We start from the raw sequence: 13,911 nt of genomic DNA on the forward strand, positions 1-13,911 counted from the left end.
CTATTAAAAATATGTACATATTAAAGTATAAAATTGTTAAATATGTCAGTAATTTCTTTGTATATTTTACTTATTTCTCATATCTGCCCTATGTGAATTGTTTGATTAGGAAGCCTAAAAGGCAAACTGAAAATACATTTGTATTAATATGTTCCAATGTTCAATGCCAAAAACAATTAAATTTGTATGACAATTAATGGTCAACTAACATTTTGTAATTGAGAGTGGTGGTCCTGGCTCTGAGCTGGTCCACAGCCAACCTCTACACACCACCTCAGCATCCTTCAGGTCCCAGGCAGTCATCACACTGCCCCCTGCTGGCCATCAAGATACACTTCCACTAGGCCAGAGAGCACCGGTCATAAGATGGTTTTGGATGAATTGTTGCAACTTTGTTTAACAGTACATGATGAATGGTGTCGCATGCAACAAGAACAAAAAATGAAGAACTAATATTTGACTGTGCGGGTACCAGGCATTCAGTACCATGAATGTACCATGGCGCCTCTAGTGGCTCCAATCAGGATGGGCCATCTTCCTAAATTAACAATATTTGGCTACAGCGAAGAGGAAGTGATGCCCACATTTCACACAAAGGCTCATGGGATACTGGAAACAGGTGGAGACATGACATGCAGGAAGAACCCAGGGTAAGTGATACCCTCTAGAAAACTAGACCCTAGCTGTACCAGAGCCTGCCCCCGAATTTCAGAGGCTGAACCAAGAAGACACGACACCACATACAGTGGAACTTATGAACAGGCAAAGTAGGCACATGGGGCCCAGAGCAATAAGGGGCCTCCAAAGGCTCATTCAAGGTGGTCAGATGAGCCCTATACAGATTTTCTGCACAGGGAAGGTGAGATAAAGTATGCGAAAGTGATATAATGCAAAAAATATTTATGTGAATTTTAAAATACCAATGAAAGCTCTTGACATAGGACCACACATGGTTGAGATTTCTGTTTTCTTTTGGTCAGTTTGTTGTCTGGAAAAGTCTAGTCAAATGATTTGTGGTGTGTCTGAAGGCATCGCTCCAAGTTCCCTTGCATCACCATCTCTGTGCAGTTGTTGGCAATAATGCAAATACTTAAAATACTGATGGCCGCACTTGCCTTTATTTCTTGTATGGTACACAGTAGTATACTGTACATATGACTGAGATTAATTTCCAAGGCTGGAGCAGTCTTGTCAAATGTTTGTGGTTTGTCATAAAGTTCCCTTTCTCCACCATCACTGACACATTCCTAAATTATTATTTCACTGATGTCCATCTCATTAGTTGTAGTTGACAAATATTACTAGCCTCTGTAGCCTGGTAGCCAATGAGCAGGTATCACATTTATGTGTTGATATGCTGCCACGGTCGGTCATTCCTGTACACTGCTGCTCCCCTGATATGATTTGTTGGGGTTCATATTCAAACCTTGTTAACTTGAGTATGAGGTGTAAGATATGAATGGATTGTATATTGGAATGTATATTGCTCCACAAACGACCGAAAAGCTCCTCATGATGGTTGCCCAGATGGCCACGTCTGCACATGTCAGGTCACTGCAGTACGGCCTGATGAATTAGGAGTCAGGCTTTAAAACACCTTAGCATGTCATTATTATCTAACTGTTACCCAGAAGTTCTATGCTATGGTTGTTGAAGATCCTGTGTCCATTTTGCACCATGCAAGTGCAGGAGGTCCTTCACGTCAGTGTGTGTGTGTGTGTGTGTGTGTGTGTGTGTGTGTGTGTGTGTGTGTGTGTGTGTGTGTGTGTGTGTGTGTGTGTGTGTGTGTGTGTGTGTGTGTGTGTGTGTGTGTGTGTGTGTGTGTGTGTGTGTGTGTGTGTGTTATTCCGTTTGGCTGTTAGAACAACTTTTCCTTGCCAATGTCTATCACAATGCCATGCTTTTGGCTACATAACACATGCAGCCTAAAGTGAATCCCACTTGCACTATTATAGCAGACCATCCTGCTCGGCAAGAAATATATACTTGCAACGCAGACTGTGCTGATTGAGCTCACTAGCCTTTAGGTCTAAAACTATTCAAATTCAGAATACAGACACATTTTCTCATTGCACAGTGTGTGTAAAGTACAATGACTGGACAACCTGTCAACTTTCACATCATCATCACCTTTTCTTCTATAAGTTAACATAATCCTCTTCCTCATCCTCATCTTCTATATTGACGTAGTTCTCTTCCTCCTCCTCCTCGTCCTCCCCCACTTCATCCTTCTCATCATCATGTAGATTAACATAATCCTCCTCTTCCTCCTCCATGTTTTCTGTATTGGTGTAGTTCTCTTCCTCCTCATCTTCTAAATTGATGTAGCTCTCCTCCTGTTCCCCCTCCTTATTGTCTATATTGATGTAGTCCTCCTCCTCCTCGTCTTCCTCCCACTCCTCCTCCTCCACTTCATCCTTCTCATCATCTAGATTAACATAATCTTCTTCTTCCTCCTCCTCATCTTCTATATTGATGTAGTTTTCCTCCTCCTCCTCATCATCATCATTTTCTATATTGACGTTTTCCTCCTCATCACCGTCATTGTCTTCTACATTGATGTAGTCCTCCCCCTCAGCTAATACCTTGATGTATTTCTCCTCCTCGTCCTCATCTTCCATATTGATGTAGATCGCTGACGACTCCTCATCCTCCACCACATCTGGCGCCAACTCTCCTTTTAGATGTCCCTCCTTTTTCCGCTCCTTTGTGTTCATGATCACCACTTCTTCATAGCTGCCTTCATAAAAGTCCCTTCCTCTGACGGTCACTGAAATACAAGTGTAAATAAATAAATGTAGTTCGGTTTAGTTTAGTTTAGTATATTTGCACATTTACAACATGTGATGAAACAAAATGGAAAAAGATAGAGCACTACATTTAAATGGAAATAAACACAAATAAAAATCTAAACATGATGTGCTGGAAAGGCAAAAGAAATATTTTAACTGGAACCTCAGAATATGTCTAGCACTGGCATTCATGTTGAAATGTATGAGTCTTGAAACCTGCTAGGCATAAATACACACAGTCTTGTGAAAACTACAGTCAGTCTAGGACTGGACTAATACCCTCACTACAATGTCAGTAGATTCTATAATTCTGAACAGATTTCTGTTTAATATTCAAGGTTGAAATATAAAGTGTTGGGAAGTGTTGGGTTTTTTCTGTTGCCCCACATTCGCTGGATGAGTTCTTCATTATTAGGCAACATGGGTCAGTGCCAGTGGACAGTTCACAGTAGGCTTGTCACTAAATAGACATATCGTTATAATCTTCACAAGAACAATGTTGATGTACCTTAGGGATTTGCTGACATTTTCATTTACATTATTAATAGTGCAACATTTGATGAAGTGTACGGATGTTTGGGGTTGGGTTTTTGAAGCTTATTTAGGCTACTGCACAGTGCACACACAGGCAGACAGACACACAGGCAGACAGTCAATTAGTCAAATAGTCAGCAGCCCCTGATTGAACAGTTCTATAGCACCTATTTCGAAAACGGATGGAATATTTATAGAAAATGACTATATGAAACTAATAAAACTATATATTTGCATATGCAATAATTACTTAGAACCAGACTTTGGGTTTGGTCTTGGTCTTCAACCTGTCTGGTGTGATGTCTTCTCCTGAAGAGCAGATAGATGGCCACCAATGACACCAGGAACAAGGTTGATGTAACCATGGAGACTAACACTGGGACAATGGGACTGGGAGTGGGAGATGTCCTGTTGTCCAGAGATGTCCTGTTGTCCAGAGATGTCCTGTTGTCCAGAGATGTCCTGTTGTCCAGAGATGTCATGCCAGAGATGTCAGGTTGAATGTTAACTGTCACATTGCTCATGTTGTTTGGCATGGATGTGTTCTGTCCTGTGTAGAAGGCAGAATGATGAGCTGCTTTGAGGTCTGGCTTGTCCAGGTTTTGTTCTGTTAAAGGACCACTTCACCACTTTTCAACCTATCTTCATATAATAGGTACTCCTCACTCCTCAGTAATAATCATGGTAAAATGGCACAATGTTTTTTTCTACTCAGTCTGTGTCTCATAGGAGGGCTGTGGGCAGTTCAGAAACCTGTCCACCAGTGACATCATTGATGGGGAATCCAAGCTAATAGAAACTGCAGGCTTTTATAGTCCTGAAAAGTTGCAATGCGAAAATGTAAGCCATCGTTCTCACGATACAATATATATATTTTTTAATATATTGTTAGAAAAAAATCTGCCTAACGATGATGTCACTGGTGGACGGGTTTCTGAACTGCCTACAGCCCTCCTATGAGACAGACTGAGTAGATTTTTTCCATTTTATCATGATTATTAGTGAGGACCTATTATATGAAGAAGTTAGATACATACAGTATGAGCATATTTCCCAAGAATCGCTATTATCACATCTCCTGTTCACTGCACACCATGCCAATCCCCCTGCCCCAAAATAGGGCCCATAGGGCTCCATTTTCGTTCGATCTTTCTAAATACACTGTTTGGGGATTTAGCAGTGGGGAAGGGGTGTTCCCCCACTAAAGTTGGTATTTTGGTTACCTGTCTAAATCCCTAAAACACCTCCATTACCAGTTATATTATGCATAGGTATGGTTTGGGAGTTACAATAATAAAACCAATCACCGGTCCACGTGCCATTGCCTTTAAGAGATCCCATATCCGTTGCCCGTTATGCCCAGTTCTATATTGCTTCATAGCCTTACGGTCTATAGCCCATGGAAGAGTGATGTGTTGCTGCCTTGAAGTCTCACTTGTGCTGCACCGTTGTTGGCAAAACAGATAGCGGGTGACGCTGGATCAAAATACCATTAAGGGACAGAGCAATCTCCTATATTCGTAATTTTCAGGCAGCGGCTGAATTGCGGGCCGCGTCATGGGTAAAGGTGGCGACTTTACTACAGTGTAAGGCCTGACTCACACGTGCAGTCAGATGTATAGCTGATGCATGAGACTTGTTTACTGATGCAAGCTCGCAATGCATTTCCAATGGGAGTCACATGGTTTGACACAACATTTTTTGTTGTATCAGGGGGAGGGGGGCAGTCGAAACACAGCCGAAAGCTGTACAACACAAATGTTGTGTCAAACCATGTGACTTCCATTGGAAATGCATTGGGGCAAACAAACCCTTTGTATACATCTAGCATGAATCAATGTTGTATGCTAGATGTAAAGGTGTGAGTCAGGCCTAAGTGTTCAGGGTTTTGAGTGATGCAAGGCTTTACTACTTAGTTCCTAGTGTGTTGCGAGGCATGTGCAGTACTAGGCAGTTTCTACGCCTATGGTTTAATAGACAGTCAGTATAAGTGTAGCAGGGTGTTGCTAGAAGAAGAAAAAAGATAACCATTTTCTGCTTTTCTTACCATCTGGTATGGTGGTAGCCTCGGTAACCAGGCTTTTATTTTCGTTCGCATTCAATATGGAGGCAAACAGCCCACAAGCTGCAGGAGAAATTAAAATTTGGCAAGTTAAAAAACAATATATATTGTTGATGTTGTTTTAGTGTTTGCATAAAATGAGAAACCAAAAAAGCACATTTGTGCCCACTGCTTGATGCTCTGCTCGATGGAAACTCCAAATGTCACCCAATTCCATGGTTAAACCATGGGGTGTGAACATTTTCACAGGTATTGATATATACGTCTATTCCACTCACAGTGCAATTGTTTGGCTTCAGAATACTTGAACATCACAAATTCATTTTAAGGTCATTATTTTAAGGTCACCATTCACTTAGAGAAAGCTGCTTGTACTGACAATCTCCTTGTGCATAATGGACAAAGATGTTTTTCTAATGGAGGGTGTAACAGTGGTGGAAAAAGTACTCCAATTTACTACTTAAGTAAAAGTATCAATACTGCAATGTAGAAATAGTAAATACAAGTAAAATACAAAAATACCAAAAGTAGAAAGTACGAATGACCCATTTCACAATTTCTTTACAAGCTCACAACATGTTGCATCGCAACTCGTTATTAGCAGGGCGGAAGTGGTTAATGCACGTTTTGTAATATGCCGCCTAGTAAAGTAGTTACAAGTAAAAGAGTAAAAGTAGGTACAATATTTGGATCTAATTTGTAGTGGAGTAGAAGTAAAAGTATTTTTTTAATTATGTACAATACTTGAGTACATGTAGACCTACTTTCCAGTTATTTTCAATTTCCACCACTGGTGAGTACTGCAGATAATGACAGAATTATCTTTTTTTAGGTGAACTAATGTCTTGAAGCAATCATTCAGCATTCAAGTAGTTATAGTTAACTGACAGAATTATAATGACAGAATTATCTTTTTTTAGGTGAACTAATGTCTTGAAGCAATCATTCAGCATTCAAGTAGTTATAGTTAATAGTTATAGTTATAGTTAACTCATTTGAGTCTAATGTTGGAAAAATGATAACACTATAGACTGCATGCATGATGCATCCCTAATATTATTAGTCCTTCAAAAGACTTAGCGAGGCAAAAGATTATTCATATTATCAGCCATGAGCATGACAATGTTAGTTAATCAGTTAGTCCTCTCTATAGGTATACCACTTCCTCTACGGCGCCTACAGAGATCTGTGGTTCACTAGATTGATCCTGTGAGTTCAGCAACTTAGTAATAGTAATATAGGGTTGCAGCGAAGAAGAAAAACGAAAAAACTATATATAATATACAGTAGTCACTTAATGTTCTTATACATTTGGGGACCCATTTAAACTGTATGTATAGACTATACAGTTTAGTAAAGGTTACTGTATGTTTTAGCATACGGTCCTGTTTTTCATGTTCCATTAACCAACAGTTACTGTAAATCCTCTTTAACCAAAACTAACTGTTGTAAGGCACACAAACTCACCATAGATGACTAGGAACAGCAGCGTCTTCATCCTGGACTGATGTGCAGACAGCTAGAGAACACTCACTGCACATGTAGTTCCTGTCACTTATCTGGGTGACACTCTTAAAGCATGGCTGACTGTGTGAACGAATCAAACTTGCTGCTGTTATGTGGGCCGTGCAGGCTGAGAGCATGCTGTGAGCACAACTCAACCACAACCGCTCAATCCTCCATATCAGCTTTAACCAGTGATGGAAAGTCACTTTCCATCACAAAAATGCTGTACTTTTGGTAACGGTGAGTATATTTTGATGCCAATACTTTTGTAGCCTACAACCGGACAGTATTGATACTTTTACTTAAGTAAAAATGCTAGTACCTTTTCCACCACATTTGTTTCTAACTCACAACTAAACAAACAAGTACAAAAGAAAATAAATAAGTTTTTTTCTCAAAATAAAAGATTTTTCAGATTCAGCTGACATATACATCATCCTCATCCTCTCAGGGAGGATATAATACGAGAGAGAGAGAGAGAGGATATGTCCTAGAACAGAAATTATTAACCACCTGTTATTTACGGTATATGTATAGCATATCTCAGAAATCCTGTAATGTCAGTGCTTTAATTTAGATTACATTTCATTTAGCATCAGTGCATGCTCTGAATGCTGTGTTTCTGCACAAAATGTGAGTGGGTGTAAAAGACATTTGAGTGGGTGTTAGGTAAAAGCTACTGTGGAATTATGTTTTTTAAAGCTATATACCACAGGAAGAAGTTGAACGGCGGCAGCTCGTCACTGCTACAAATAGGAAATTGGACTACACACACACACACACACACACACACACACACACACACACACACACACACACACACACACACACACACACACACACACACACACACACACACACACACACAATAACAACAGAGACATGCAGTTAAAAATCACTGAGGTAATTTATTCAGCTTCATTTCTCACATAGTAGCAAAGTGTTGATGTTGGATACATCATGGTTGGATTCAGTTGTGCACTGGGGGGGGGGGGGGGGGGGGGGGGACGACGACGACGACTATCTACTCTAATGGTCCTTTTTTTAGTAAAACAAAACAATATCCGTCTAGAACATTTTGTCACACCGGGAACATTCTGGAACATTCTGGTGTAACACCGAGACATTCAGTGTTGATTTCATCGACTAATACTATGACAAAAAATGTTCGTCGACTACCTTTTTTTTTTTCACTGATAAATTAAATGGAAACTAAATGAAAACTAAGCTACCATGACTAAAACTAAAAATATTGACAATTTCGTCAACAAATTAAAACTAGACTAAAATGTTAGGAAGGGACTAGTGGACAAGAGATCCAGTACAAGTCATTTTACACATGGTTGCATGCTAAAAATAGCAGATCTACAAGTGAGCTTATAGATCGGCTATTTTCATCAAGTGTAAAAAAGTAATTACGACGGCATCAAAGCCCGCCAAAATACATTTTAGTCGACTACATCAACTGTAGATTAAGTCAACTTTAGTCGACTAAAACTAGACTAACACTAAAACATTCCAGGTGACGAAAATGTGACTAAAACTAAATGAAAATTATTCAAGAGACTATGACTAAAACTAAAATCAAAAGTTGCTGTCAAAATCAACACTGGAGACATTCAGGTGTAACACGGGGACATTCTGGAACATCACTGCACCACTGTCTCGAAATGGGACAGTTATAACTATAACAATCCATAAATCCATGGTGAGACCACATTATATTATAATAACACAATGTGAATGAGGGAAAAGCAACAACCCCTACAGGTATTGAGTTGTGTTGTGATTGTGAAATATTATATTACATATTCACACACACACACACACACACACACACACACACACACACACACACACACACACACACACAGTGAGAGTGATTGGTCACACTTGAAACCAAGTGCGGTCAAGTAAACTCGCCATTCAGTTCTTGAAACAGAGTGAGGAAAAGTAACTTGTCAAGTCATGATTCAGTTTTAACTGCATAAAAAACCATCCAGTCTGGTTCATGTGTGTGTAGCACGCACGCACGTACGCGCACACAGCTTCATTCACACGTTGTCTGCATATGGATACACAGCACAATCCAGAGAGTAACACAAAGCATGTCATACATTTGTGATAAGCTGCCACCATGCTCGCGGTTTGCACTTGGAATATTTTGGACGAACTGCATGGATGGCTATCACAGGGAGTGACTTTGACCGCACGTTTAGCCATTTCTGTCATTCGTTGTACAGTTTATTTAAGATGCATATCGTCTGTCGGGTGGATTCATATTTAAAAGCAGCAAAAGTGGCAGATCGACAAGCTCGAGCTTACAGATCCGCTACTTTTGATGCTTTTGAGTGACGCTGTAGTATTATCATTCAAGCAGGCCAGGGCATTAAAAAACACAAAAAGTTTAAATATGGACATGTGAGGTTTCTGCCCAACAACGATATGTAGTTAGTATGTGGCTGGTAGACCAACGCTCACATCCGTCTATGTGTCATGATAGTATAGATGTATTTATATTGAGGCAGTGCTGGTTCTGCTACAGTAATCTGTTACAGTATTGGAGTAGAAACTGTTATACAGTGGCAGTGTTGTTGTTCATATGAAGAGTTTAATTCTAACGTCACATCTCTTCCACTTGGAAGGAACTATTATATACCTAGACTTTAAAAAATAGCTCACAGCACACATTTAAAGCAAATGTCACTTATCTATGTATAAAGATATTAAGTCATTTGAGACATCGGAAGCATGATACAAAACTTTGTAGACTACATCACCCATATTGTAGAAATATTGCATGACAAAGTGTGTGCGTGCGTATGTGTGCGCGTGTTTGCATTTGGTCCAGATGTGGGGTCAAATCACTTTCTGTTCAATCAATTCACAGAGATCTATTTTGCTGGTGTACTGCATATTATTGTCAGTATTCAGTGAAGGCGCTAGTGGAAAGGCCAATAGGCCACAGGGTGACCAAAATCAGTTGGGTTCATCAGCCTCACACAGTGACAGCACCATTGCAATCCAAATCATGTAATTGAGACAGTATGATATCTTGTTTGGGAGTGATGTGCCAGATGGACCAACCAGCACCATCCATGTATCTGCAGCTTCACGTCTAACAGGGCTAAAGAACTGTACTACATGTTATTGGCATAGTCATAGGCTGTTTTTCTATCCAATACCTTTGTTACATTAGTGAGGAAAGCTCAACAGTGTGGTGTCCACAACATAAACCAAGCCCTTCTACAAATTCAACAAGGGATTTTCCATTCTTCTGCACTAGGCAGATTCTCCATTCTACAATGATGGAACACCTAAGACATATTACGGTACGTTATATTTTATTTGAACTAATTTACTAGAGATGTACGGACATGTACCTGAATGCTGTACATTTCCCCTGTCCTTGAGACCTTGACATGAAAAGGTTTGAGAACCACTTTTATAGCAACATATGTTTTCCAGAAAACTACAGATTTAGAAGCCTCAGGTCTTAATATAATAGGTTAACACAATAATGTCCCCAGCAGTACGCTGTGGTTTACAAGACCCACAAACACTGTCACTCTTCATTGGGGAATTATCATGCCTGAGTTACACCTAGTTGTGTGTGATTGTGCGAAATGTAAATAGCTGATCTACAAGCTAAAAAAAAACTTGTAGATCGGCTATTTTCAGTAGATTGAATCAGGCTTAGTTTAGGGCCCATGTGACACTCATACCTGGCTGAATAGATCAGCTAGCTCAGCTGTGGTCTGGAGCAGTGTTTCTCAACCTGCGGTCCCAGACACCAAATTGTGTGGGGGGTATATGCCAAAGATCACAGGCGTGGGCGTGGGGCCTTGTCTGTTTTGAGGTAGACATAAAAAAAAAAATTAAAACACGTTGCACCAAATCACTTTCCTGAAAAGTCCAAAAAAAAAAAAAGAAGAAAAACATCCTCGCTTTCATCCACCATCACTAATGTGATATAATTAGTCCAACTCCTCATACAGTCATTGCAAAGTACAGTAATAACATGTGTTGTTTAATTGTCTGAGAAACGTGTGCGTGTGTCCGTGCGTGCATGCTGTGTGTGTGTGTGTGTGGGGGGGGGGGGTCTCAGCTGTTGGCAGGTGTAAGAAGGCGGACTCCAAGGACAAAAGATTGGGAAGCACTGGTCTGGAGACCCAATGAACGATTACTATACTAACACGAAACTATCTGTGATCTGATCTGGGTCTTCGGGATGGGTGTTGAGAACCACTTGTGAAGAGTAAACATGTCACTTGCACATTTTGTTAACACATTTCGGTGAACAACACTGGAGACATGTGAGTGATGCCCTTTGTGCAGCGTGCTAAGTGTGTTCGTAAAAGGCAGAAGTAAGAAAGATAAACCGACTTGTCGGTTTGGTGATCAAAAACCACAAAGAGAGCTAATCAAAACAGACAGTTTCACGACTCCAGCTGCGTGTGCGAGTTGTGTCTCCAAATAATTGCTTTCACTTTGACAAGAGGTGACAAGATGCGCTTTTGTCTGTGTGCACAAACTGAATCTATATAAATTGTAATATCTATTCAACTGGACAGAACAACAACAAAACAACCCATTGTGAAGAGAGGAGAGAATAACATAATTAGAAGGCACCTAGTCTCTCGAGCCAGACTGTTGGCTCACACAACTTTAAAAGGCTTACAGTCTGAAGCAACGGAAGGGCCGAAAATGAGACCGGAGTGAAGCGGATGTCTACTGTACCACCACCTCCGTGTAATATTTGCAGTAGCGCAAATGTGTCCTAATGTGAATCAAATTAGTTGAAGCCTATACGGCTCGCTGCTTAGTAGAAAAATACATTCAAAAATATATTTTTTAAGTTTTGAGCACTACTACGGTAATATAGCAACCCGTTTTTCAGAAAACTGTTCATTTTTAGAAGACATCTTTTAAGAATTGGCCTCAGGTCTTCTTAATGGGTTAAAGATGTTTTAAAATATATTTTAGTGAACACAAATGACGGACAGGTGACGGCTTCCGCCATCTGCCTTCAGGGAGACCAGATGATTATAGTTACAGACTCTTGTGTAGCATTCAGAGATTATGAAATGGTGGTCTGGCTTGAGAGACTAGAAGGCACCTAAACCATGGAGGTGAGCTACCTGATGGACTTACTTGTAACAAGTGAATGAAATGTATACATACTGTATTGTACTGTGCATTTGGGCCATGGCCTTGTTTTTCCCCATATATACAATATATTTCACGTTCTCATATACTTTACATGTTTTGTTTATTTCATAATTTCTTTTTTCTTCTTTTTTTAAATTGGAAACGAAACCTTTGAGTAAAAGTAGAGGAATGTTGTTTCCGACAACGAAGCTGTCCGTCATTCCTCTTCTAGACAACATCCATTCACTGACTGTATGAGGCCTGGTTTATGTTTGGCTGCGTGCTGTGCAAGCAGGCACACAAAAAAATAGCGGATATACAAGCCCAAAATTCTAGTGGCCTTGTAGATCATCTATTTTTCCGCGTATCACTGCGGCCGGCACGCGACCAAGTATAACAGGGCTTTAACTATGTACAATTCTGTATGCGCAGAAACTGTTCCACTTAAACGCCACGTGCAGGGGCCTTCCAGCTCTCCGTCGAACTGACCAGTACAACCAGTCCTTGAGGTCACAATGGGAGCACTCAACCAACCCAGTGCAGTGCTCGGTCCACCTCAAACAGGACTGTGGCCATTTGGGTTCTGGAGTTTATCAGCAAGGTGGGAATGAGCTTGGAAAACCGCCACTTTTTCCCCCACTATCCACACACACACACACACCTCATGGATTTACCAGCCACTTGTTTGATATGTGACCATCTTTAACGGTGATCTTGTACCGTAACCGTGAAGGGATCTCCACATTGTAGACGGTAAAAAGTTTGAACACACTTTATGGACTAAACTGGGGTCTGGAAAACGATCCACCCAGGTTCAGAACAATTGACACGTCGATCCCAGAGAATCGTCACTTTACTCCGGCTTCTAGTCAGGTGCTGTATATGAGGTTGAGATCATGACACGTCCAGCGCACGTCCCGGCTGTCAGAATAAACGCCAATGAGAGAATCAGTCGACTGTGGAATTGTTCAAGCACGACCGTTTCCAGTGTCACAGTTTCAACGTGTATAGCATCAACAGTATTTTGAAGTAGGGTTGAAATCAACCCTTTCCGGAGGTGCAAGTCCCTGGTTCTCCCTGACTGTGAGCCCGCTCCGGATTCTGGTCCAGTTTTCATTTCATTTTTTTCCAGTGCCACGTGTCTTCCAGACTGCAGGTCGTATGGGGGACAACTTATTGGTTCTAGTTCAGTTCAGCCCAGGGCTGCGTCTGGGCTGGTGCTCTGGAGCAGGGTTACATGTGTTTGTGCGTGCGTGCGTGCGTGCGTGCGTGTGTGTGTGTGTGTGTGTGCGTGTGTATGTATGTGTGTGTGTGGTTGTGTGTGTGTGTGTGTGTGTGTGTGTTTCAGGTGGATGATGACGGGGTGGTGGAAGGAGAGGGCGAGCAGGGCACCGAGCTGGGGCTGGGCGAGGAGGAAACGGGTCCGGGCGACGGGCTGGAGTGGCGGTTTCCGGACTTGGTCTTTTCGTGTTCTCCTCTCGCTCCCTCCTCCTTTTTTCCTGCTCCCTCCCCTCCTCCTCCTCCTCCTTCCCCCTTCCCAGCCTTCCCGCCCTTCCCCCCGCCAGCCCCCTGCCCCTCCAGGCCCTCCGAGTTCTCCAGCATCTCCTGGATGAGAGGAGGCATGGAGCCTGGGATCTCCATCTTCAGCGTGATCACCCGCTCCGCTCCTGGACCAACGACGGAACCAATGGAGACGGAAAAGAAAGTTATTAAACATAAATGGGTGACTGTGTGTACTGTCAATATGTGTGCGTGCGTGCGTGCGTGCATGTTATAACCCCATTGGCTACAACAGTACAACGCTGTCAGCTCTGCAAAACTTGTTCACGGAAGTGAAGACGCAGAGAAATGATTGAAATCCCCATG

General features: G+C 41.4%; 1 protein-coding gene across 1 annotated transcript in view; it reads right to left on the bottom strand.

Annotated features, from left to right (window-relative positions):
* Window positions 1–12,158: 12,158 nt before the first annotated feature.
* Window positions 12,159–13,911, bottom strand: part of LOC306937503 (retinoic acid receptor alpha-B-like) — a 38,834-nt gene continuing 37,081 nt past the window's right edge. Inside the window, exon 9 of the mRNA XM_079521330.1 lies at window positions 12,159–13,712. Coding sequence (XP_079377456.1) covers window positions 13,390–13,712 — 323 coding nt within the window. The 3' untranslated portion in view covers window positions 12,159–13,389. The remainder of the gene's footprint in view (window positions 13,713–13,911) is intronic.

Source organism: Electrona antarctica, assembly GCF_951216825.1.
Source record: "Electrona antarctica genome assembly, chromosome: 14".
Classification (NCBI taxonomy): Eukaryota; Metazoa; Chordata; class Actinopteri; order Myctophiformes; family Myctophidae; genus Electrona; species Electrona antarctica.